The sequence below is a fragment of the Clupea harengus genome, chromosome 25 (genome assembly GCF_900700415.2).
Source record: "Clupea harengus chromosome 25, Ch_v2.0.2, whole genome shotgun sequence".
Taxonomy (NCBI): Eukaryota; Metazoa; Chordata; class Actinopteri; order Clupeiformes; family Clupeidae; genus Clupea; species Clupea harengus.
Genome location: NC_045176.1, coordinates 6,922,163 through 6,949,697, shown reverse-complemented (window position 1 = coordinate 6,949,697; position 27,535 = coordinate 6,922,163). Strand labels below are relative to the sequence as shown.

Below are 27,535 nucleotides of genomic sequence, written 5' to 3'. Positions count from 1 at the left end.
AATGTAAAAACATGTTTTTTTACAAACACGTGTTACGTATTTCGACAAAAATGACCGGTGAGATTTATGATGAAAATGCACACCTATTCACATAAACACCCAACTGATTGCAGTAAATGTGACATCTGATAGCTTAACCTTTTATTTTTGACTGAAGACACAACAGATGTAACTATGTTAAATCAAGCTTGCTCTAATTTATTGTATCTGCTCAAGTTGGCAGGATGATGGATCATTGTCAATTTAAGATGAAATAAAAGACTGAAGTTTCAAAAAAGCTACTTTTGACCAAGACACAGCATGAGGGTCAAACTGAAACACAGGCATTTCTAAACACTGACCTTCAATTTCTTTCTTTTCAGTGGCGGGGGCCGTGGAACTGGATCAGGAGATCAGTGTAACTGTAGCACTGGGGACACAGGCCTCAATACACTGCACATATGGAACAGGGTGCTGGGGCTACATCCACTGGTACCAGAAAAAGGAGGAAGAGAGCTTCAAAAGAATCCTGTACATACAAATAAGTGATGGAACCAGGACAAATGATCCTGATTATAAGGATCATAAGAATTTCGAAACAGAAAAAAAAGGAAAAGAATTTAATTTAAAAATCCCTAATGTAAAGTCCTTCCATAGAGCAGTGTATTACTGTGCCTGCTGGGAGTACGATTCACACAGTAAGAATTAGTGTAAACCGCCTGCACAAAAACTACAGCAGCAGGATGTGCTGATATAAAACCACATTTCCACCAGAGAGAAAACAAAAAGATTCACATATTATATGCGACTTCCAAAGAACAGAATATTGCCACGTTTTGTGTCCAGAATGGTGAGGAATATATTTATATGCCATCCACTTCAGTGACCCCGATGTTGAGAATCCATTACAGTATTCTGCATCACAGACAAACATGATCCACACTCTCTCTTCTCTCTGTGTATTCAGGAGCATCGCAATACTTTTCACAAAAATATAAGACTATAAGACTTACCCATGTTGCCTCGTTGCCTCTGTACCTGAACTCTGTGCAATGACAATAAATTGAATCCAATCCAATCCATGTCAGTCCAGCTTGAAATATCTCAGGCAGCAAACACCATGAAGCATTTATGCCCAAATGGACTAAACATTTATATGAGAAAACTTTAAATCCTAAAATAAAAATTCTACTCTAGTTTGCCTGCGTGGTATTAAAAAGGGTTAGATTGTTCTGATTTGAGAGGCACAATACACAACAGAACCCCTTTAGTGGATCATGTTCGATGTTTTTGCGGGATGGCATATTACCTTTGCACCTGTCCTTACACAAGCAAAGCTTTAATAACACAGGACATTGTGGCTCAGCATCCAGCCCACTTCAGACCCCAAATCAGTGCCTGCTGGTGCCTACATGGTCACCTCATGTAGTTTGACTGAATACCAAAATGAGTTACAGGAATTTCAGCTCAACATTAAAACACTTCTAACCACATAATGTGTCCATTCTCATGCTGGGATGATCCTGGCAGTATGAACTACTGTGAACATCCTAATAGAATATCAACAAGTGTCCGTGTATTAATGGTAAGGATTATAGACATTACTGACATTACTGTCTGCTTCATTAAGAGAACCGAGCAAAGACAAATGGAAAGACATTTACCTCATGAATCCCTTAGATGGAATCTTGTCATTTTGTAATGAGTTATTGTTGCTCCTAGCACAGGAAGACTGACTAAGAATGTCCTCTTGCACCACCCTGATAGGCTGACAGCACATTTGAACTCCTCCTCCTGCTCTATATCATACCTGTAGAGCTAATATATCACCAACGGCTTTAACATATCTGGTGTTCTTAAGTCTATGCATTTGGAACACTGAGGAGAATCATGGGTCCCCCCCTTTTATGCATATTTTTCATTCTTATCACAGGTGAGATGGAATCTGACAAATGGAATGTAATCTGTTGTTTGGGAAATATCTCCCCATGCACATACGCTTTTAAGAAATACAGTTTATGTTAGAGCCAGGTATTGAGTAAAGTGTGTGGTCAATATGTCAGTATGGAGTCTATGTGACCTAAGATGTGGAACTGCAAGAGTTTAAGTTTAGTTGTGAAATTCATTGATCACTGATTCTAAAAACAATACAGATTAAAACATCTTTAAGTTGAAACGCACAGGTATTTATAAACACTGACCTTAGATTTCTTTCTTTTCAGTGGCGGGAGCCGTGGAACTGGATCAGAAGATCAGTGTAACTGTACCACTGGGGACACGGGCCTCAATACACTGCACATATGGAACAGGGTGCAGGAGCTACATCCACTGGTACCAGAAAAAGGAGGAAGAGAGCTTCAAAAGAATCCTGTACATAAAAATAAGTGATGGAACCACGACAAAAGATCGTGATTATAAGGATTTCCAAGCAGAAAAAAAGGGAAATGAATTTATTTTAAAATTCCCTAATGTAAAGTCCTTCCATAGAGCAGTGTACTACTGTGCCTGCTGGGATTCAGTCTCACACAGTAAGAATTAGTGTAAACCGCCTGCACAAAAACTACAGCAGCAGGATGTGCTGATATAAAGCCACATTTCCACCTGAGAGAAAACAAAAAGATTCACATATTATATGTAACCTGAAAAGAACAGAATATTGCCACGTTTTGTGTCCAGAATGGTGAAGAATATATTTATATCACCATCCACTTCAGTGACCCCAATGTTGAGAATTCATTACAGTATTCTGCATCATAGACAAACTCTCTCTTCTCTTGTGTATGAAGGAGCATCACAGTCTTTTAAAATAAGATATGACTTGTTCATTTGTGAAATGTGTCTAAATGAAATCTGATTTCTACCCTTGTCAGTTAGTCCAGCTTTAAATATCTAAGGCAGCAAACACTATAAAGAATTTATGCCCAAATGGACTAAACGTTTATATAAGAAACTTTAAATCATCTAAAAACAATTCTAATCTAGTTTGCCTGCATGGTATAAAAAAGGATAAGATTGTACTGATTTGAGAGTTACAATACACAACAGAACCCTTTTAGTGGATCATATTGGATGTTTTTGCCAGATGCAATATTACCTTTGCACTTGTCCTTACACAAGCAAAGCTTTAATAACACAGGGCATTGTGGCTCAGCATCTAGCCCACTTCAGACCCCAAATCAGTGCCTGCTGGTGCCTACATGGTCACCTCATGTAGTTTGACTGAATACCAAAATGAGTAACAGGAATTTCAGCTCAACATTAATACACTTCTAATAACATAATGTGTCCATTCTCATGCTGGGATGATCATGGCAGTATGAACTACTGTGAACATCCTAATAGAATATCAACAAGTGTCCGTGTATTAAATGGTAAGGAATACAGAACTTACTGACATTACTGTCTGCTTCATTAAGAGAACCGAGCAAAGACAAATGGAAAGACATTTACCTCATGAATCCCTCCGATGAAATCTTGTCATTTTGCAATGTATTATTGTTGCTCCTAGCACAGGAAGACTGACTAAGAATGTCCTCTTGCACCACCCTGATAGGCTGACAGCACATTTGAACTCCTCCTCCTCTATATCATACCTGTAGAGCTAATATATCACCAACGGCTTTAACATATCTGGTGTTCTTAAGTCTATGCATTTGGAACACTGAGGAGAATCATGGGTCCCCCCCTTTTATGCATATTTTTCATTCTTATCACAGGTGAGATGGAATCTGACAAATGGAATGTACTCTGTTGTTTGGAAAATATCTCCCCATGCGCATACGCTTTTAAGAAATACAGCTTATGTTAGAGCCAGGTATTGAGTAAAGTGTGTGGTCAATATGTCAGTATGGAGTCTATGTGACCTAAGATGTGGAACTACAAGAGTTTAAGTTTAGTTGTGAAATTCATTGATCACTGATTCTAAAAGCAATACAGATTAAAACATCTTTAAGTTGAAACGCACAGGTATTTCTAAACACTGACCTTAGATTTCTTTCTTTTCAGTGGCGGGAGCCGTGGAACTGGATCAGAAGATCAGTGTAACTGTAGCACTGGGGACACCGGCCTCAATACACTGCACATATGGAACAGGGTGCAGGACTACATCCACTGGTACCAGAAAAAGGAGGAAGAGAGCTTCAAAAGAATCCTGTACATAGAAATAAGTGATGGAACCAGGACAAATGATCCTGATTATAAGGATCATAAGAATTTCGAAACAGAAAAAAAAGGAAAAGAATTTAATTTAAAAATTCCTAATGTAAAGTCCTTCCATAGAGCAGTGTACTACTGTGCCTGCTGGGATTCAGCCTCACACAGTAAGAATTACTGTAAACCGCCTGCACAAAAACTACAGCAGCAGGATGTGCTGATATAAAGCCACATTTCCACCTGAGAGAAAACAAAAAGATTCACATATTATATGTAACCTGAAAAGAACAGAATATTGCCACGTTTTGTGTCCAGAATGGTGCAGAATATATTAATATCACCATCCACTTCAGTGACCCTGATGTTGAGAATTCATTACAGTATTCTGCATCACAGACAAACATGATCCACACTCTCTTCTCTCTGTGTATTCAGGAGCATTGCAATGCTTTCCACAAAAAATAAGACTTGTTCGTTTCTGAAATGTGTCTAAATGAGATCAGTGTTCTACCCATGTCAGTCCAGCTTTAAATATCTCAGGCAGCAAACATTATGAAACATTTATACCCAAATGGACTAAACATAAACATTTACATCAGAAAACTTTAAATCATCTAAAAACATTTCTAATCTAGTTTGCCTGCATGGTATAAAAAGGATAAGATTGTTTTGAATTGAGAGGCCCAATACACAACAGAACCCTTTTAGTGGATCATGGTGGATGTTTTTGCAGGATGGCATATTAATAACAAATAATAATAATCCATTTAATTTATAACGCACTCTATATTCACATGAATCTCATATTACCTTTGCACTTGTCCACTTTAGACCCCAAATCAGTGCCTGCTACACAAGAAAATGGTCACCTCATGTAGTTTGACTGAATACCAAAAAGAGTTACAGGAATTTCAGCTCAACATTAAAACACTTCTAATAACGTAATATGTCCATTCTCATGCTGGGATGATCCTGGCAGTATGAACTACTGTGAACATCCTAATAGAATATCAACAAGTGTCCGTGTATTAATGGTAAGGATTATAGACATTACTGACATTACTGTCTGCTTCATTAAGAGTACCGAGCAAAGACAAATGGAAAGACATTTACCTCATGAATCCCTTAGATGGAATCTTGTCATTTTGTAATGAGTTATTGTTGCTCCTAGCACAGGTAGACTGACTAAGAATGTCCTCTTGCACCACCCTGATAGGCTGACAGCAGAAACTCAATGAGTTCTACCCATGTTAGTCCAGCTTTAAATATCTCAGGCAGCAAACACTATAAAACATTTATGCCCAAATGGACTTAACATTTATATGAGAAAACTTTAAATCATCTAATAAAATGTCTAATCTAGTTTGCCTGCGTGGTATAAAACAGGATAAGATATATTATTTTGATCTAAAAAGCACAATACACAACAGGACCCTTTTAGTGGATCATGTTGGATGTTTTTGCAGGATGCAATATTGCCTTTGCACAAGACATTTACCTCATGAATCCCTCAGATGAAATCTTGTCATTTTGCAATGTGTTATTGTTGCTCCTAGCACAGGAAGACTGACTAAGAATGTCCTCTTGCACCACCCTGATAGGCTGACAGCACATTTGAACTCCTCCTCCTGCTCTATATCATACCTGTAGAGCTAATATATCACCAACGGCTTTAACATATCTGGTGTTCTTAAGTCTATGCATTTGGAACACTGAGGAGAATCATGGGTCCCCCCCTTTTATGCATATTTTTCATTCTTATCACAGGTGAGATGGAATCTGACAAATGGAATGGAATCTGTTGTTTGGAAAATATCTCCCCATGCGCATACGCTTTTAAGAAATACAGCTTATGTGAGAGACCAGTATTGAGTAAAGTGTGTGGTCAATATGTCAGTATGGAGTCTATGTGACCTAAGATGTGGAACTGCAAGAGTTTAAGTTTAGTTGTGTAATTAATTGTTCTTTGATTGTAAAAGCAATACAAATTAAAATATCTTTGAGTTGAAATGCACAGGACTTTTTAAACACTGACCTTAGATTTCCTTCTTTTCAGTGGTGGGAGCCGTGGAACTGGATCAGGAGATCAGTGTAACTGTACCACTGGGGACACCGGCCTCAATACACTGCACATATGGAACAGGGTGTTGGGACTACATCCACTGGTACCAGAAAAAGGAGGAAGAGAGCTTCAAAAGAATCCTGTACATAAAAATAAGTGATGGAACAAGGACAAATGATCCTGATTATAAGGATCATAAGAATTTCGAAACAGAAAAAAAAGGAAAAGAATTTAATTTAAAAATCCCTAATGTAAAGTCCTTCCATAGAGCAGTGTACTACTGTGCCTGCTGGCCCTCCCACAGTGAAAATAACGGTGAACATCCTGTGCAAAAACCCTAATAAGTTGACAGGAAATTTTAATATTAAAACTGTAACTCCTCCTCCAAAACAACCCTGCCCAAAGAGTTACAGCTTCCACACATCTGAAGAGCTATAGTCTCTGGATGGGTCCACTCCATGCATCTGAAAAGCTATAGTCTCTGGATGGGTCCATTCCATGCATCTGAAAGAGCTATAGTCTCTGGATCGGTCCACTCCATGCATCTTTATTTCATCCTATCTACAGAGGTGAGCTAATGTATATTCCAAACTGTACAGTTGCTGACTATTTGAATGCACTATTTAAACCATATTTCAGAGAATAACTGTGTTGAACCAGTATTTCAGTATGCCACTCACTGAACAATGACAAACTAAATGAATCAGTCAAGTGTTGCATTTCACTGGTGGAAGGTTAAAGGCAAACACAGTGCAAAGGTTTTTCTGAAATTTAACTAAATTAAACTGACCTTTGATAGGTTGACCTTGATAAGATTTCTGTCTTTTCAGTGGTGACTGAAACATCACTGTGACCGCAACACTGAGGACTCTGGGCACACTGGGTTTCAGTCCAGGAGTGGATTTCATTGTTGGAAAGATGTAAAGAAAAAGAAAAATCAACCCAGAGATTTTTCAGTATGAACATACATACATTTTATCAACACACCGACTTTAGATTTCTTTCTTTTCAGTGGTAGGGGCTGTGAAACTCCAGCAGGCAACCAGTATGACTGCATCACTGGTGCCACAGACTACACATGTACACTACATTCACTGGTACCAGACTACACATGTACACTACATTCACTGGTGCCACAGACTACACATGTACACTACATTCACTGGTACCAGACTACACATGTGTACTATATTCACTGGTACCAGACTACACATGTATACTACATTCACTGGTACCAGAATACACATGTACACTACATTCACTGGTACCAGACTACACATGTACACTACATTCACTGGTACCAGCCTACACATGTATACTACATTCACTGGTGCCACAGACTACACATGTACACTACATTCACTGGTACCAGACTACACATGTACACTACATGTATACTACATTCACTGGTACAGAAAATTTAGGTACACTGGTACCAGACTACACATGTGTACTACATTCACTGGTACCAGACAACACATTCACTGGTACAAGATAATATGAGGATATTAGGGAATCTTACATATTAGTATAAGGATGGAAACAAGGAGCTAAAATGATGGATGGAAATAACATGATGGAGCAAGAAATACTGAAAACAAACTGTTTTTTTTTATCTAATTAATGAATTGACATAGGTCTAACTATGTCCACTCACATCAAAATAAAGAAGTTTGATGTTGCAAATGTTTTCTCAAACCACCAAAATATGAACAAATTCCCCCATATCCACCAATACCTAGTAATAGTGTGTGCTATGTGTGCTGGTGACGGAGAGAAGGACCTCCATTCCCATGCACTATGATAGGGATTGTACTACATCCATCCACTTAATACAAAATAAATTGTCCTCTCATTCAGCACTATTCAGCAACACTGTTCTTGCTGCAATACACAGTTTGAATACAAGGCTTACAGTTAACAAATCGTGCCAAAGCAGGTGGGCAGGATGTGTTGATATAAAACCATAACTCCTCCGCACAAATAAGGCGCCACATATTTCTTCACTTTCATGTCTTCGTCTTTGTGTTCCAGACAAGGACATGAAAGCAGAGCCATGGGTCCACAACTTGCTTTTGTCACTGTTCTTTTACACACAGGTATGAGAAATGATGCATGTAGACATCTTTCTGAACTGAAACAGATAGACATTTTTAACACACACTAATCTCTAATCATTCGTTTCTCTTTCGTTTAGTGCAAGGGATTGTGCTGCTCCATCCGAGGATCTATGTGGTTGAATCTTTTGGAAAACAAGCTTCAATTGACTGTACGTACAAAACAGGGTGCTGGGGTTACATCCAGTGGTACCAGAAAAGGGAGGGAGCTGGCATTAAGAGAATCTGGGACCGGAAAAAAGCAAATGATCCCGACCATGAGTTCCAGTCAGAGAAAAATGGAAACACTTTCACTTTAAAAATCCCTCATATTTCATCCAATCATTCAGCGGTGTACTACTGTGCCTGCTGGACCTCCCACAGTCAGAGTTACAGAGAGGATTTTGTGCAAAAACCCTGGTGTTTGGCGAGGACATCGTCATGTGAAAACGTGTTGAAGTGACTGAGAATGAGAACAGAGAAATGTCTCCTTTTGATTTCAAGCCCAATCCTGTAAATGAGGCCAGCAGTGTCTTTAGGTCTTTGGAAAATGCCAGACCATTTGCATGCAGCGGTTCAATGACACGCACATTTGAGTACACTGGTACAAAAGCGAAACACAGTCAAATGAAAAGCGGAAATAAAAGAGCCGGCTTTTTAAACGTTCTCTTGTCTCGATGTTCAGCCTCCTGTGGAAAGACATACTGAGGTTATATTTCAGTCTCTTAAGTTTTGCAAAGACGGAAGAAGTTATTTCTTCTATTCTTGTCACATGCTAACTGAAAAGCTCAAAACCAGGTGCACATGTGCAGCTCTTGTTATCACATAGAGGGCGCCAGAGCTCAACGAGCGACAAGAAGACACTTCAAGCTAGAACTTCGTTTTACAGCAGCTTCTTGATGATCGACTGCTTATTCAACCTGCAAACAAGAATGGCTTCATTCGATGTGAACCACATTTGTATCATATTTCATCATAAGGACCACCTTGAAAAGAACTTGACAGCAACTCTAAGCAAGTCATCAGGATTCATTCAATTTTCAAAACAGTTTTGTTAATATTGCAATCAAAAGTGAGCATTGTCCCAATGAGCTTTCCAGAGACTGGAGTCTGAAGCCTGAATAAGCGTGTGTTGACAACAACAGTCTTTACATGGGGGGTGTGTGGGTGTCTGGCTGGCACCTTGAGCAAAAGCCACCTCTAAAAGCAAGGTCCCCTCTGCATAAGGCTGACACAACAGAAGTAGAATTAAAGGAAAAGAAGAAATTCTCACACTGCCGGTTTACAATCGACACTGTTTACCAGCACTGGCACAGAATGGCAGGGAATGGCACACATGTTTCTAGTTACAGTTTACAGTTTAAGTATGTTACATTAGGTGAAGCAGCGTAGGATGACAATAGCAAGGAGTCAACAAGTGGCAAGTTCAATAGTTTGAGTGCTTCAGATCAATTGCACAGACCTGTGGTTGTGAGAAGAGAGAACGTCAGCCTGAAATACGGGAGGACTTCCTCAGCCTGGGCCTGTAGCTGCATCATTGCAGAATGGTGTTTGTTGTCCAGCACATCATTATGAGAGCAGGTCAGAACTGCATCAATGGAATAACAACAGGCAAGCAGCATAAAAAAGTAACAGTTAAACAGTCCACTAAAGTTTCCACTAAATAAAATCCAGTGAATACTACACTTCTGATACCTCTGCACTCTTTTATTTCACGGTAGGATTTGCTGAACAGGTTTAAGGAAAACCTTCTCCAAAATGTATTCAGTTCTTCTACCTGTCAAAATCTTTTGACCATTGCATGATTCAGGCAGTGTATGTCACTCTCTTGTGATGTATACAGCTGGGGTGGGCGGAACAATCATACCTCACCTCATTTTTGTGTTCAACAGAAGCACAGATCTTTCCCCCAACTACCACCACCTCCAGCACACAGGAGAGTTCATTTGAAAAATATGTCCGAGCTCTGGGTCATCTGGGTTCTGGTCTTTTTTGGTACCTTTTCACATTAAACATAATATTGCACTCCTTGTCATTCTTGCATGTTCGTCTCAATAACAGTAGTAATTTTTGTGCTCCATTTTTATCAGGCTTCACATCAGGACAAGTGACGCATCCAAAGATCTGGACTTTGGCTAGAACTGGAAGAACTGCACGGATAGACTGTGTGGTTGATGCCTCTGATGGCTCTTTCTCTCTAAGCTCTACCGCCTTGCACTGGTATAAATGGAAAGATGGTGAAGCTCCCACACGACTCCTTCATTTCCCCGCTGGCAGCAACAGTGCTCAGAAAGAGGAAGGCATGGCAGGCACAAAAATCACTGCGGACAAAAAGGGGCAAAAGTCAACTCTAACCATCTCCGCTTCAAGCGCCGCTGACAGAGCCAACTACTGCTGTGCGGTGTGGAGGAGTGATGACACAGTGCTGAGTTTCAAAGGAAGCTCAGACAAAATCTGCCACTGTAGCATAATGTGGTGACATAAGGTGTGCGCTGCACTGGGGGGATTAGAAAACCAACGTTTTGTTTTACCTCAAAACACCTTGGGAATTAAAGGCACAGTTCACGATGTTGTCTAAATTGATGAGCTTGATGAGTTCAACAGCCACCCCTCCTTTGCATTGTTATGTTGACTGACTGGAATATACAATGGCTGGGTTCAAACCACTTCGTTTGTTTCCCATTGACAGAGACGGGACTGTGCATGAACACCAGTTCTTTTGAGTGCACAGAGAACGGAGAGTAAGAGGACCATTAGGAGCCATTTGATGAATTTGCCAAAAAAGTGTATTAAATGATCACTGACTGTACCTTTAATGCAATGCCTCAGCACTGATTGAGTGGTTTAAATTATTATTAAGAGAATTCAATGTAAGCATGATTGTCTCGATTCTCAATTTATTCAATAACTATATTCAGTGAATATAAGGTTGGCCCCACCTTTGTTTTTTTCCAAAACATTTCAAATTTCACACATTTCACATATTGGATATTCCTAAATGTGCTGAAAAGATTAAGTTAGTTGTATACATTTTTGCTTGCCCATGTCCTCATTGTGCTTGCCCTAAGGGGGTTTCAGGCTCTGGGCTATGTAAAGCACTTTGAGACCATTTTATTGTTTTGGCACTATATAAATAAAATTGAATTGAATTGAATTATTTCGTTATAGGTGCCAAAGTTACTAATTTATTTTGTTGTTGTTGTCATACATGGAGTGCCTGTGGCGTTTTTCATTACATTTGATGGTGATGGTCAAAAACAACAACCAAATAAAAAATATTTTGAAATGTGACACGGACAATATGGCCACTGTTAGTGGCATATGAGTATGGGCCATATTTTGATCCATTTTGGCTGAAATTGCTTCCGATGCGGTGGGTTTGTGTAAGGGAAAATGTATACAAAATCAGCAAACGTTGCATTGTTTGAAAATGTATATTTTGTATATGGTTGAATGGTTCCATGACAGTTTGTAATTGTCAGGTGAATTATACCTTTTAAGCCTGGATGTTGATGTTTTTTCAGTATTAAAATACTGATCCTAAAACAGTCAAAGTTGAAGTGGAGGGAACAGCACAAGAGAATGAAACGCAGACGTTGCAAAACATGATTCAGTACCATGGACAGAGAACACAAATGCCGTCAGAATCACGCAAATGTTTACCTGGAATAGGCCAGCAGTTTATCTACACATGCATAAAAGAAATATTGTCGAGAAACAATGCCAGCCTAAATCTATAATGAGTATAGGGGTTTTCTAAAATGTCACTGGACGTTTGACAAACCACACCCGGGTGAGCTTGGCTGTTTCATTAGAGGTAACAGCTAAATGGCACGTGAAACTTCTTCTTCTTTGGTATGACTCAGTTGAGTTGGAGATTTTAGTCTACTCTGTTGACTGTGCATCCGAGAACGACGCCAAAACAGTTTGCAGTCTTCTTGTTCGGTAAACATTATTCAGTATTCAGATCTTATCATTCTCACACTCTTTTCACTAATCATGTTACTTATTTTCCTTTTTTTAATCAGGATTCACATGCGAGCAAGTCATCAAGCAGAAACCAGTGGCTGTGGCAAGAAGAAAGAGAACTGGCTCATATAGACTGTGAGGTGGATAAGAATGGTCGTACTTTGGAATTCCATAGCTCCACTGATATATGGGAAAAGGTGGGAACGGAAACAGCAAAAACGAAGTGTTTTCGATACAATTTGGCGTGTCTAATAGTTGACAGAAATCAACTGTAACCATTGCAAATAGATGCTGACAACCAGGTAAACTGCTATCGTGCGGTCTGAAGTGCGGAGACACACTCTGAAAGGAAAACCTTCGTAAAATCTGCAGATGCAATATAAGTAAAGGTTTGGAACGGAAACTGCTTTGCATTATGGCACTTCCCTGATGTTGTCTATAGTTTCACCCTCACAGTATGCTGAGGAACATGCCTCTCTGCAGCTGATGAACGCACTTTTGCCTTTGCATGGGACCCACAGTCTTGGTACAGATCTCCCAAAGCTACTGCTGTAATACACAGTAGAATCCATTTGAATCGGGTTAATGAGCAATTATCATTGTCCAGTGCAGCAAAATTACTTACATAGAAACAGTGCAAAACACCTCGAATGAGATAAGTAACTCCGGCAATTATATTCATTGGTACCAAAAGAAAGATGGAGAGCCTTTCACAAGGGTACTGTACATAGACGATAAACGACTTTCAACTGATAGAGGACTTTCAACTTTCAACTGATAGAGGACTTTCAACTTTCAACTGATAGAGGACTTTCAGCCATCCACAGAGAAGTGACGTTTCAGCAGAGAAAGACATGGACTTCAATTTGAGGATTTATTCAGTGAATAAAAAACCAAGCCCAGGTTTAAAGAGCCAAGATACTCCAGAGCTGGTTGTTCCATAATATAGAGAGAAATCGCCAACGTAAATAATTGTGAAAGCCACTTCGTAACATACGACAAGAGGAGAAATGTTTTACTCAGTGCAATAGTAATGATGCAAACACGCCTCTCCAGTTATTGTGCTTAAGTTATTCAGTGTGGGAGCGATAAAGGTGTTTGGATCAGGCACCCGGCTCTATGTTACAGGTATGAAACATAAAAGTTGTGTTAATAGATAAAGTAGTCTGGACAACGTTTAGTTAGGCATTGTTAAAATTGGCTGTGGCTATATGTTTTTAAATGGGGGGAATAATGATGGTAATGGCCAAAAGTGCACTTTACTTAGTATCACACAGATTGTTTGTCTTGAGTTTGTAGCAGCTAGCCTCTCATTTGTATCATATTAAAACACACTATTGGTTGAACAAATGGCGAATAGCCACAAAACAACATTTCAGGTTTTGGCAACAACAACGATATTTAATTTGGGAAAACAATCAAATACTGAATATGCTATAAAGATGACTGAGTTATTGTGGTTGAGTGCTTCACTGTGGGGAACGTAAAAGTCTTTGGATCAGGCACAAGACTTTATGTGTCAGGTGAGAAACATATAGAAATCACATTGACCAAATGATACCAGGACAAATGTGACAGGAGCTTTTTTATTTGTTTTATTTGAAAATTTGATCATGGATAAATATTCAAGAGACACAAGATAGTTAACCCAATGCACAGCGGTATTTGTATTTCATTTAATGACTGTGTACCTCTGGGTATATTAAACGTTTTGGGCCAGGAACCAGACTGTTTGTCACTGGTAAGATCTCAAACATGCCATTTCAGTTATTTTAACAGGTAACCAGGTATAGTCTAAATGTGCACATGTAAAAACAATTCTTCACATAATGTGAATCAGTTTTTTGATGAAGAAACTTTGGAGTTATGAAGGAAATGTTAAGAACTGGTCAGTGATGGAAAAAAAAGTATTATATAAAAATGTACAGTATACAGACAAATATACATATACATGTGAGTGTGGTAGAAGGATAAATGTTTTCATTTTAACTGTTTTTTTAGGTTGTTTATGCTGTGACACTGACTTCCTTAATATTAGTGTTAAAGTACTAAGTGACCATAAACTATTAATCCGACTACCATTTGTAGTACCCTGATATACGGTACCACAAATTAGGTCTTAAAACAAATCCAAGAAATTGGAATATATTCATGACTAGTTAGAATGATGGATGGATGATTAAAATAAGGAGTACTTTAATGCAGAGCACTATTTGTCTTGGACTCAATGACTGTGTGCTTCTGATTGGATTAAACGTTTTGGGACAGGTACCAGGTTATTTGTCAATGGTAAGAAGTCAGGCAATTTTCTACTAAGTTTGATGTGGACCAATGCTGCCATGTTGTTCAGTGTAACCAAATTCTTTCCATAACAAATTCTGGGACGACAGATGAGAAAACACTAGCGCTAAAATCTTTAAAGTGTACAATTTTGATATGTGTGTGCGTGTATTTGTGTATTGTTATGTGTTCATATTGCAGTTCTCTTTACTGTCTGAACTTCAGGTACGGAAGAATACAATTAACCAGCAATTCTGTCCCTGATGTACTGTTTTCGTTTTAGATCATTTATTTGTATGTGTACTGCACTTTGCTTCCCAAAAATGAGCTGCTGTTTGTCTTACATCCTCAGATGATGCTGTGCGTCAACCTACGGTGAGCGTCTACTCCAGCACCAAATCTCAAAAAGAGAACACCTTTCTGTGCCATGCCAGTAATATGTTCCCAGACTTGGTCAGATTCCACTGGAAAGTGTTCAAAGCTGGAAAGTGGGAAAACGTGGTGAAGAATGACCGCGAGGTGCTGGAGACCAGCTTCTCAGACAAGACAAACACCAGCATCATGATTATTGACAAGCAGAAGGCCGGTGGCAACCGATACGCCTGCTCCTACACACACGAAGCCCTCAGGGAAGGAAAAGAGAGCAAGCCTCTGGAGATAGAGGGAAAGAAAGGTACCACTCTACTGTTCACTACTCTGGCCAGCATAGGAATTAATGTTATAGTTCTGCTGTTTGAAATCTTTATCAAACCTGCTGTTTCTAAATAGGATGAGTTCCAGAAAATGACATAAAAACAAACCTGCTTTTCACCTGGCTTGTCTCTATGTTTTATTCAACATTTAACATTTAATTGTATACTATTTAATTGTGTACTATTGAATTATACTGTATATTGCATTTTAATTGTATATCATTCGTATTATTGTAATGTATGTTAAATGAATTCACATACTGTGAACTCAGGAGGACAAACTGAGCCGGTGACAAAACCTCAAGCAAAAACCTTCAATGTCACAGTCTGCTCAACACCCAACGACACAGCTATCTCCACGTTACACCAACTAGATGGTAACTACTGGAAACTACTTTTATAACTTTTATAACAATTCACAACTGAAGATATACATTTATTAAATAAACATTCATAAAAATGTACTGCCATTAATATTCCCATTAGAAAATGAGAAAATAGAATGTGATCCTGTCATGATGTGTTTATTTAAGTGTTTGAAATGGCTATTTTTTCTGCTCTGACAGAGTACTTTGGAGCCGCACGCAGTCTGTATCTGGCAACATGGGTGTACACCCTTATGATTTTTAAAAGCACGGTGTACTTCTGCGCCATCTCCTACTTCATATGCACAAAGAACATGAGAAGCAAGCGCTCCCTCAACCGTAGAGCTCCCTGATACAGCGTGCTGTGGAGCTGAGTGATGTGCTTATTCTACATGCCATTCTTTGTGACGCTTGTGCCAGGTCAAACTTGGGCGCCGATCTTTATCTGATTCTCCCTTTTCAGCAAATACTATTTTCAAAATGTCTCAATACATATCAGTATCTATGCACATTATTTCCTCTTTATTTTCCACCTATGTTTTTTTTTTTTTTTGTTATGCTTGATTACTTTGTTATGTTTTAAGATGCACATAGCATGATTTTGTCCTGCTGTATTTTATTACTGTCTTATCTATAACTTAACATATACTGTGTATTTTCCATGGCAACTTCTATTTCAATTTCCCAATCATAGTTTTTTAGAAACAAATTATTCTTGTGCTATGTACTTTTATTACCATAGCAAATAAAGATTAGGCAATATAAGATTACATTAAACTGGTTTACAAATTATACAAATTATTTAATCACCTGGGTATAACTAGTATGTAATTGTAATGTAAATTATAAAATGCTGAGTTATTCATTCAGACGATCATAGGTAATGTGTTTCAACAAACAGCACATTTTCAATACTTGACATTGCTAATTTCCTTTAATATAATTATGAAAGAAACATTGGTTATTAAGAACTTGATATCAGGACATTTGTTAAAAATACTGCAGGTATTTAATTATATAAAAAAAAAATGTAGACTGCAGTATTACAACTTTGACTGTTGAAATGGATTGTGGGTACTGTGTTTTGAATAAATAAATAAATATATATTTGTATGCGTACTTCCAAATAAATATTTCTTTAAAGACCATTTCCTTCATTTTGTTGTATTGTATACCTGCAATAAAATCAAAACATGTATTGGCTTTCATATTACTTGACCATACATTTGGACTAGTCAAAAGCCATGAATAGCTGTTACCATACATAAAACAAGTATATTACAATTCTAAAACTATTCAGATAAAATATTTCTGGACTGAAAGTGAGACACACATGACCTACATTAATATTATGTTAGTGAGAATCCATAAAAACTTAATAAATAATGTACTAAATTAATCTCCTAAATCCCCTAATCAAGTAGTCAATCCAGTGCATGCATCTGAATACAGTAAGAAGCCATTTACACACAGGCAGATTTTCAAAGCACATTCAAAGCTTACCATTTTAAGTATTTGTGAGAGTATTAATAGATCTGGCACTAAGTCAAACAGCTAATGTTTGCAAGATTTCATGATTATTCCCCCATATTCAGCCCTTGTATTAAAATAGGGGAGATCACTTGTGTTTCTTCATATCAAAACACCTGGATGCCTGATCTGTAGTAAAGCATAGGAAAGTATTTTCAGTGACTTTACAGTAGCTATTTGTTTTACTTCATTATGATGTAATCCTAACTGAAAGAGCATTTACAAGTACTCAACTTAATTCAACTTGTTTTATTATAATGCCTTGATTATAAAGTCAATGCTGATAAATTGTAAATAATAAATAATCAAGATTCTGCTCAATTTCAGCACTGAATTAAACAAATTAAAATGTACGACTTGTAGGCACAAGGTTCATAACTGTTTTATCCTTATGCAATTGTACATACTGTAAGTTGCACAGTGCATTTGTCTAATCAGATTAATTCATCTACAAAAACTGTGGTACAAAAAATGAGCAGAGAGCTTTTGAAAGTGCAGCAGGTCCACAGGCGCTGTGGTAGGAACATGCGGTTAATGTGTGTATAATGATGCTAAGCCAGCACTTACTGGAAAAAGTGCAGCAGTTTAACCACAGCGTGATGGCATTCATGCTTATGAGATGGTGGAGGTTGTTTTTGCTAGGCTGCCTTGCATCTGCACTGTTATTTGTGGGTAAGGTGGTCAACGCAAGAGTGCATCACCTACAAGAGCGAAACATGAACGCCTGATTTGACTTGATCTCAGCCCCTCACCCAAACTGAATAACAGACAAAAAGCGTACGTTGGAAAGAAATCTATAAATTCCCCTCTCAGCCAACTACACAGCAAACACCTGTATTCCCAGGATTGCCTGGAGTCCAGATTACAGAATTCCGCGGGTACGGAAATGTTTAAAGACTTCTGATGTAGCAATGTGTAAAACCACTTCATTATTTGCTTTCCCTGTTGTATACAGTATAGCTACCATACTTCTACCATAACTGAAGTATCATTCTATGATATGCACAGTTCCTTGCATGGTGCAATGGTGCAAAAACACAACCAATAACCACATTTTTGTTAAAATAATCAACAGTATATTTATTGTGGCAAATAAAAAGACAAAATTGGTTTCATTTCGAAAGGTGGTAATGCGTCACCAGTGCTTGTTTTTCCTGCACACAGTGCATGAGCCCTCATTAGCAGCTGTGGCTACCGGGAGAGCAGCCGGTTCTGGGCCAGACGAGGACCGGATGTGGGCCCAGTGTGGCCCGGCACAGAATGGTGCCGGACGTGTTCTAAAGCGAGCTCTTCTCTGTGTGGTGTCATCATCTCGGCCAGAGCACAGAGCACACAATGTCCGGTCACACATAAAAACAAACTAACTACAGATTACATGTTCATGCATACAAATACATCACTTCATACGTTAAGAGCATATTGTTGGGTGTCCAGTTAGGTTAGCCCTTCACTGTGAACAGACCTCTGTGTGAGTACATGCGAGGTCCTTCACTAGGACATGAACGCGTGCAGAAAACACAGATGACACAAGAGCACCTTTTCAAGGCCTTGGCCACATCTGCCAGCCATGCGATGATCAAACACAAAACTGGGATCACATGTTATTGGACGCTGTACTGTACATTACTGTGAATATTGCACGCTGTACTGTTCATTACTGTGAATATGACATACCTTCCTAAAGCCCATCAAGATGCAAAGTTTCAGTCACATTTTGTTTTGACACATACTCAGGGGAGTGCTGCAGTTCTTTTTTTTTTTCCAGAGTCTTTCTGCAGTGAAGACATTGGGAGCTGTGACTGTGTGTGGAGGGTACAGGGCAGATCATAGCAGAGCATATCGTACAGGCACAAAGCGGACCCAGAATCCTTCACTCCCAAACCGTAAGGACCCTCAGCCTCCTCAACATCCAGGCTTTGTTCACGTGGGAGATGGCACAGACAAGAAAAGAAAAGTTTGAAAACGGTCTGACAAGCATTTAAGTTAAAATGTCTCTGGCAAAAGGCACTGCACTTCACCAGTTTGTTCTGTGAAATGAAATGAGTGGACCAGGGGTTGAAGAAGACAATGGTGGTGGGCACGTGGCGGGCTCCTCTCCCATCCTCCTGCTCAGACAGGATTGGTGGGAAGAGTGGAAACCATGAGGGTTTGCTGAGCTTCGGGGGGTGGGGGTGGGGGGTTGTCAGACACCAGTATGGTGGCCCCAGCATGTGTTTACGCCACATGGCTGTGAGAAGAGGGTTCCTGCAACAGCACAAAGAGCTGCAGTGAGAATGTGCTATGCTGTGCTATGCTATGCTATGCTATGCTATGCGTCTGCACGCAACTATGAGCTATGAGGACGGCACTGCAGTAAAGACAAACTGGAACATATGTCCCCAGGAACAACACAATGCAAAAATATTAAGAATATTATGTCATTATTAACTATAAACTATTAATTATTAATAACTATTAGGGTCGGTTTTTTTAATTAAACACATACACCAAAGACATACCCTGGATTAAAGAAGATTACAATTTTTGGAATGTGTTTTCAGGTTGCACATTTTTTCAAATGAAACTGATTATTTTAGAGGGTAAATAAAAACTAAGGCAACAACAAGTTTAAACAGTTGATTCTTAGGCCCCCACTCTAGTCAGGGAAAGTAACAAGAATGCAGATTCAGTGTAGTTTTTTATTTTTTAACTGGCCACTATGAAAGTCATAAAAATGTCTTATTTTATTTTTATGTTACACATTAATAATTAAGTCTTAATTCACAGGTGTAAACATGGTTTTTGCATTTTACATTTGGGGATATACAATAAACGTCTCAATCCTTCCTGGAAAGATCTGAAATATAATATTCAGTATGTCGAGTTTGCCTTAAGATAAGTTTGATTATTTTAATAAGATTGACTCCATAGCTTTCACAAAGTATATTTAGAAAACACTTAATTTCTCCAAATTCAGACTCAAAACTAAAATAATGCAATACTTTCAAACCACATGTACATGGGGACCCTGCTATTAAGTACATTACCTGTTAGATAATGGGCTTCTCAGGGTCATGTTTATCCTCATCCAATAACTCATCATCAGAATCTGGAAATAAATAAATAAATACATCTTGGTTGGAAGTCAAATCCACAACAGAGAGGCCATGTTTCACTATTGTATTAATAGAGTGAGATTAATGTAATATACTATATTAATAGAGTAGTGTCATATATTTACACAGACTCATTATGAATATATGCGCCTCAATAAATAGAACATGAGAGGGGGGTTTCCAAGAAGCCGTGTGGGCTACAGGAAACCTTTCTTTTCTCTGAACTGAGCAACAGATAGATAAATATCACGAGAGATGACTGCACCTGCACTCCACCTATAAAAAACATATTAACTGTACCAGAGCATCTGGCAGCAAGACAGGAAACTTGGCCAAAATAACTAATGGTAAAGAATAAACGAGATACACTAATTAAAGTGTCGAAGGAGAAGAGCCTTTCCAGGCTAATTATGGCAGCAAATGACTCAATGACAGAAGTAGTTGACGGAGTATAAGAAGTACATTGAAATGCAGCTGCAAATCACAATGCAGCCTTCCACAACAATATTATCTCTCATTGAATATACACAACAAATTCATTTAAGACAAGCCTTACAACAAAATAACTTTAGTTTGTCTTGTACACTAAACAGGTGTAACCTGACGTGGAAACTTAAAGTGCTGACATGAATTTGTTATAATTCAGAAACATTAGATGCTTAGTTATTACTCTAACCTCTAAACTTTTACAACATGTCCAATATCTGGACTGCCTGCTTGTAATATGAATAATAATTTTACATGTAAATATATAGATAAATATAAACAAACATAAATAAAACTGTATTGAACTGAAAAGTACTGACAATTTGAAAGGGAACACGGGCTAAGTTAGGCTATAATGGTCAATGCTGTTATGTTCATAGCTGAACGTGGGATTTTCAAAGTATGGCTTTTGTAAAAATAATAAGGGCCTATAATCTGTTGCATTTCTTCTCTAAAAAGTAGTAATAGGTAAAAGTAATACTCTAAAAAGTAATAACAAGGATTAAGGCTTTCCCAGTTTCCTAACTGAGCATCTTTCTCATCCGTGCCCAATGGAGCTCACCTGCCACAGACTCCGGAGGCGAGTAGAACTGGCCGTCAGACATAGGGCCCGGGGGGCGCATGAGCGGGGCCCTCTCGGCAGCATCCAGCGCACACAGATACCCTGCAGGAGGGGGTCACCACAACATCAGAACACTTGCTACCGCGACATGTTTTCATTCTGTTAATATTAAAGGTGTAGTCTGTGATTCAGGGGAAAAACTGTTGATATTTGCACTCAACAGTCAATCAAATAACACCCATGCCTTCAGTCCTCCAGAAGCAACGCGCTTATTTTGCTGGAACAGTGTATGGCTCAGTTCGAGTTGAATTTGACAGAAAGTGTATTGGATTCGAATCACAGACCTCACCTGGCATGGCAATTTTATTAATAATTACTTCAATTAAATTAAGTTAAATGCTGAATGACAAACATTTAACACGGTTACTATTATATGATGGGGATGTTTGTTACTTTATTTAAATTTGTAAACTAAATTATATAAATGTGTTACTATGCAAATGTGTAAACCAACTGTTTAGTAAAGGTCTGCTTACTGATGGCATTATGGGCACACACTAAGGTTAGGTCTGTGAATGTGTGGTGGTTTACTGGGCCCTGGTAGGTGTGTGAATGTGTGGTGTGTTAGTGGCCCTGATAGGTCTGTGAATGTGTGGTGTGTTAGTGGCCCTGGTAGATCTGTGAATGTGTGGTGTGTTACTGGGCCCTGGTAGGTCTGTGAATGTGTGGTGTGTTACTGGGCCCTGGTAGATCTGTGAATGTGCTATATTGTTATTTAGGGTAGGCAATCGGATTTTGAGACTATAAAAAAGGTTTTGGTCACTTAGATATAGCCATCTCACGTCGATGTCCAAACATGCGTAACATATGATTGGGTACATATTCAATTTAATAATCTAAATTGGGAGCAGAAGAGGTCCGATCTATTATGTATGGAAATAAAGGTTTTCGGATGGAAACACAGGGTACTTTCACTCCTCTTCCCAATAGCATAGGCAACCTACTGTGTGGTGATATGAAAGAATGATCTTAAGCTTCTGACTACTGACTACTGCAACAGCAGGTTCATCTCCGGTAACTATGGCATTCAACGTTAATTGACTGTTATCCTTTACATGGCTTTTTTATTAGCAACAGGTGAGTGAAAGCTTGTTTAACTGAGCAACGAGAGTGGACATAAGGTATTGATTTGCGTAATACGAGGCTTCTGGTGACTGTATGTGTAGATATACTGACAATGTGAGATATCCCACAGACAGGGGAAAATAAGAGCAGCAGTGACCAGTAGTCTACATGGATGAGGAATGCATAAGATATGTGAGATTGTGACCTATATTTATGTTGCTGAATTTGAACAGATGGATGAACCTGAATGCGATCTCTGTCTGCATTTCGTAGTGGCCAAGAAGAGATCTTTTGTGGAAAATGCGCTGGTACGCAGCACTTCTTCTGCTGCCTAATTAGACTACCATATGGGAATAGAAATGACCAGATACCAGACCAGATTATTGTGTATTTACGTCATAGATGACATTCTCGGACAAATTAGACTACCTCTTCCCAGAAGCTTAAGTCTTTCAAGAAGTGTAACCTTTTAAAACAAACATTTTATTCTTTTTTAAAAAGCATGCCAGGATATATTTGAACCTAGAGGATATCCGAGATAGATTAACTGCATTAACCCATAACACAGGTTTGCTCCTGCTTCCTTCCTAACACACAGAACTATGTAGGCATAATGAGCCATCCATTCAATAAAGGGAACGACATTGATCATTGATATTTCTTGTCAGATAGATGAATCAGACTTGGGCAGTGAAGGTTTGTAATAGGCACGTTGAAATGTTCTCTATCAAAGAAGAATATGTCGCCACGCCTATATCCAAAATTCACGCCTCAGTGGAAAGTATGATTTATCGTCCGGCACTGTAGCCTATGGCTCAAATTAAGCTTTCAGTGCTATCCTGCTCACCAGTTCATAGCCACATGGAGGGAGAGCAAGTTGTGTTTATGTTGAATGAGGCCTGAGTGTTACTATTTCAACTGGCCAGGTCTAAAAATACCAGAGTCACACAGCATTCCACCAGCAGGCATCAGACCAGGGGGGTGGGGGGTGGGGAGGGGTGGAGTGAAGGGGGTGGGTGAGGGCACCCCTCTCCCCTTTCTCTCTCTCTCTCTCTCTGACACCCTGTCAACCTCCTTCTCTTTCTCTCTCTCTCTCTGACTGCCTGCCAATCTCCATCTCTCTCTATCTCCCTCTCTCTCTCTCTCTCTCGCTCCGTCTCCGTCTCTGTCTCTCTTCCTTCGGGGGTTACGTCATGTTCCTTTCATATGAAATCAAGCCTTTTCACCTCAGGAAAAAAAATATTTGTGATACTAGAAAAAGTATTGCGTGGTGTTTGTGTTTTCAAGCTGTAATAAGCAGGTCTACGATGTTCACACTCATGCGGCTTCATGAACATGTGTTATTGTGTCCCTCAGTAGATGTTGCTGTCATATCATGTGTAGGGCCTTCTTCTAAGAAATTGCGCAAGCATTCCCACAGTCTTGGTACACCATTCACTAAACACAAACTATAAATGCTTGGCCATGAGTCACATGGGCCATTGGGACAAGAACATATCAACAACAAAGCCACCATAAGTCAAATCAGTATGTCGTTATGACACAGGAGGAACACAACTTTATATAAAAGTACAGTTGCAACTGAATCCAACTCCATGATTACGGATCCTTCTCTGATGGTACTAAACACTGAGATACTGGTATGATTACTATGTGCTTACAAATAGATACTGATAGATACAAATAGATACTGATAGCAGAAGCCAATGAGTCAATGCCCTGTCTTTTATTTCTGACCAAACTGACATAGGTGGATCACTTGACAGTGACGAGATATCCACAACAGACTTGATAGTGTTCGCATAGTGAGCAACAAACACACACCAACCACTGACCAATGACAGCCCGCCTTTAGAGCAAACCCTCTGCTGCTAAACATACCTACTTGTGATTGGTTATTTCTTGGACCTAAGAGCATTCCATCCAATGAGCTTTATCAAGTATCAGGTGGCGGCATGATGACGGCAGTTGACCTGCGAGCAGTTCCTGAATCCCAGAAACAGCTGTGTCATCCTATCTATTGCACACAGCACTCACGGTAAACCAACAGGCAATCTGACTCCACCTCACGTTTAGCAATAACACTGGCAACATCAGCAACATTCAGAAAGAAAAATCATATGCTGCAGGTCTCTCAAAGGACTGCCTGAGCTAAAAACCTAAACAATCACCTCAAGATGTTTAAACGTGTCGTAAAGTAAACAAAGCTCTGAAGAGCTAAATGCTACCATTTTGCTCCTTTCAAGTGACTGCATGGAAAGGTGTTATTCTCCATAGGTGTGTAGGGCAGGCATGAGGCCTTGTTTTCTGAGTACACATCTGCTTTTTGGGCTCAGATATTAGAGCAAAGCACAGCTTTTTGGGCTCAGATGTTAGAGTAAAGCACAGCTTTTGTAATAGTAAACTTCCGTTTATGGCATCCTACTAAAAAACACCAGAGCTCCCAGAGTAGTCCATATGTATGGGGCGCCGTTTGTAAAATGTCGCACGTTCTAAAACCCTGCTCAGTTTTGGTACATTTAGCATTATCATATGGGGAAAAAAGCACAACAATATTCAAATGTCACTTTTTCAAACATTTAGAGAGATATTCATGTAAGAATAATGTTTGGCAGTAACACAAAGTTGTTGAATAATATAAATGTTTCATCTAAATGTAAATGTTAAATATAAATGTAAATGTTAAATGTAAATGTAAATGTTAAATATAAACGTAAATGTTCAATGTTATATATAAATGTTAAATGTAAATGTTAAATGTAAATGCTAAATGTAAATGTTAAATGTTAAATGTAAATGTTAAATGTAAATGTAAATGTTAAATATAAACGTAAATGTTCAATGTTATATATAAATGTTAAATGTAAATGTTAAATGTAAATGCTAAATGTAAATGTTAAATGTTAAATGTAAATGTTAAATGTTCAGTCTACATGTCAGATTTGAAGACTGAACCTTACAATATTTACGGTAATTGGCTTTCATAGTTTTCACGTCACGTCAGAATTACCAGCTTGCGGGCAAGAAATACACTCCACAGCTGTCTACCACTGGAATTTATACTGGAACTGACCATCTTTCATTCAAGATTATTTAATATATCCGCTTTAAAATTGTCTGACATAGGTAGTAAAATGCCAGACAGTTGTTGCTCGGTTGGCTGTTCAAATCGGCGAGGAGACAAGCCCGGCTGTTTCCAGCTGATTGTAGACGTCTTCTGGGTCAACTTTTCTCAGGCGGGCAGTAAAGTAGCCTTCTTTTTGGAGCTTGCAATAAAAGCATTAACCCTGTTTTGGTCGCCTCATTCATCAGAATAACTACCTAAAACGGGAATAGATCAAGAAATAAAGTCAAGAAACAAAGCATCAACACGATTCAAATTGGATTACCCGGTTTCTGCTCTGAGATTGCGACAAGTACCTAAGCAACTAGGCTAGGCTACTGTATTTTGTCATCCAACTGGTAATACTACAATGCCAGTAGAAAATACTTGGGAAGATAATTTCAGTTGTCATTCGCCAGACCAGGTGGTTGTACTTGTGTTAACCAGGAAATTGTGTAAAATGATAAAGAACAGTGTTGGGTAGGCTAAAGGTTGCTAGCTAACAGCATGTAGCTCGCTAGCTGGTAGCTAGCTATTAAATGGCAATCATCTTTGCTCTGATAATGAAGATGTTTATTAGTTTTCACCTTCCAGACGACATCGTTATTAACCCATCCCCTTCTGAAAATTAAATTACTATCTGTGCTTTTGGTAGGCTTTCAGTTTTTAAGGTGTGTAGGGGGACGGATTTTCTATTAGATGTAAATATCTCCAAACTGGAGCTCAGGCAGGGACTTCTACGACGTTATAGAAATACAAATATCAGCGGGTGCAGTAAAGGGATCACAGGTTCCCAAAATGTATTTTTTTTCTAGATATCTCTGTCTGGCTATTGTGGTATGATCTGTGTTTGATGGCGATCGTAATTGAGTAGGTTGCACTACTCGACGATGTCCACTGTTGGTCGACACATTTTGCCCGCAATGTATCCCTGGTAGTGTTACTGAAAGCTATGAATTACCGTAAATATTCTAATGTTCTGTCGTCAAGTCTGACATGTAGACTGAACATTTACATTTAACATTTACATTTACATTTAACATTTACATTTAACATTTACATTTAGCATTTGATATTTGTATTTACATTTAACATTTACATTAAACACTTATATTTAACATTTATATATAACATTGAACATTTACGTTTATATTTAACATTTACATTTAACATTTACATTTATATTTAACATTTACATTTAACATTTAACATTAACATTTAGATTAAATATTTATATTATTTAACAACTTTGTGTTACTGCCAAAAAATATCCTTGGAAAAGTTATCGCATGAATTTACATGAATTTCTCTCTAAATGCTTGAAAAAGTGACATTCGAATATTGTCGTGCTTTTTGTTCCATATGAAAATGCTAAATGTAGCAAAACTGAGCAGGATTTTCGAACGTGCAACATTTTACAAATGGCGCCCCATACATATGCAGTATTTGGGTTGTTCATTTTAAACAAAATCAGAACATTTAATTTGAACTGACCTGTTTGTGGTTAAATACAGTTGATGTCCATCAGGAACCATCACTACAAAGGAGGCCCAGTCCTACACAATCTGGCCTGGACTAACCCTATGATAACATGCCAGGAAAATGTAACATACTGTACCAATAAAAATAACAAAGCTTCTATTAGAGTACAGCAGTATTAGTCAGTTGCCTCAGAAACCATTACAGTATCTCATATTGATATTGTATATGATAATTGTATTGATACACCTTAATCTTTTAAGTTCAGCCATTGAGAATTTTGTGTCACACAACTACAACTGCATAATAATTCAGTAATGATTCTGTCTACATTCATGAATGCCTGTACATCAAAATCAGCAGTCCAAGACATCATATGAGTTAAAACGTTAAAAGGCCTCTGTTATGCAGTGGACTACAACTTAGCCTCAGCTTTTCATTTCGGGGCCAGGGTAGGTGTATCAACCGCAAGTGTTTACAAAATCACACCAGCTGAGATAAAGCAAATACCCGCCATCGCATCGGATTTCCAGTATTGCACCTCAACAATGCACTCTTTC

The 27,535-nt window shown here is 38.6% G+C and overlaps 2 protein-coding genes across 2 annotated transcripts; one reads left to right on the top strand and one right to left on the bottom strand.

The window, feature by feature from the left end:
• The first annotated feature begins 50 nt into the window (after positions 1–50).
• LOC105897472 lies at positions 51–16,414 on the top strand. The gene is made up of 9 exons (XM_031562790.2): positions 51–57; positions 363–510; positions 3,985–4,131; positions 8,228–8,292; positions 10,380–10,711; positions 13,724–13,781; positions 14,891–15,211; positions 15,503–15,607; positions 15,797–16,414. The coding sequence occupies exons 1-9, from the start codon at positions 51–53 to the stop codon at positions 15,946–15,948; spliced, it is 1,335 nt and encodes a 444-aa protein (XP_031418650.1). The 3' UTR covers positions 15,949–16,414.
• Positions 16,415–18,178: 1,764 nt separating this feature from the next.
• Positions 18,179–21,903, bottom strand: LOC116219645. The gene is made up of 3 exons (XM_031563305.1): positions 21,269–21,903; positions 20,152–20,213; positions 18,179–19,369 (listed from the first exon to the last, which is right to left on the bottom strand). The coding sequence occupies exons 1-3, from the start codon at positions 21,350–21,352 to the stop codon at positions 18,856–18,858; spliced, it is 660 nt and encodes a 219-aa protein (XP_031419165.1). The 5' UTR covers positions 21,353–21,903; the 3' UTR covers positions 18,179–18,855.
• Positions 21,904–27,535: the final 5,632 nt, after the last annotated feature.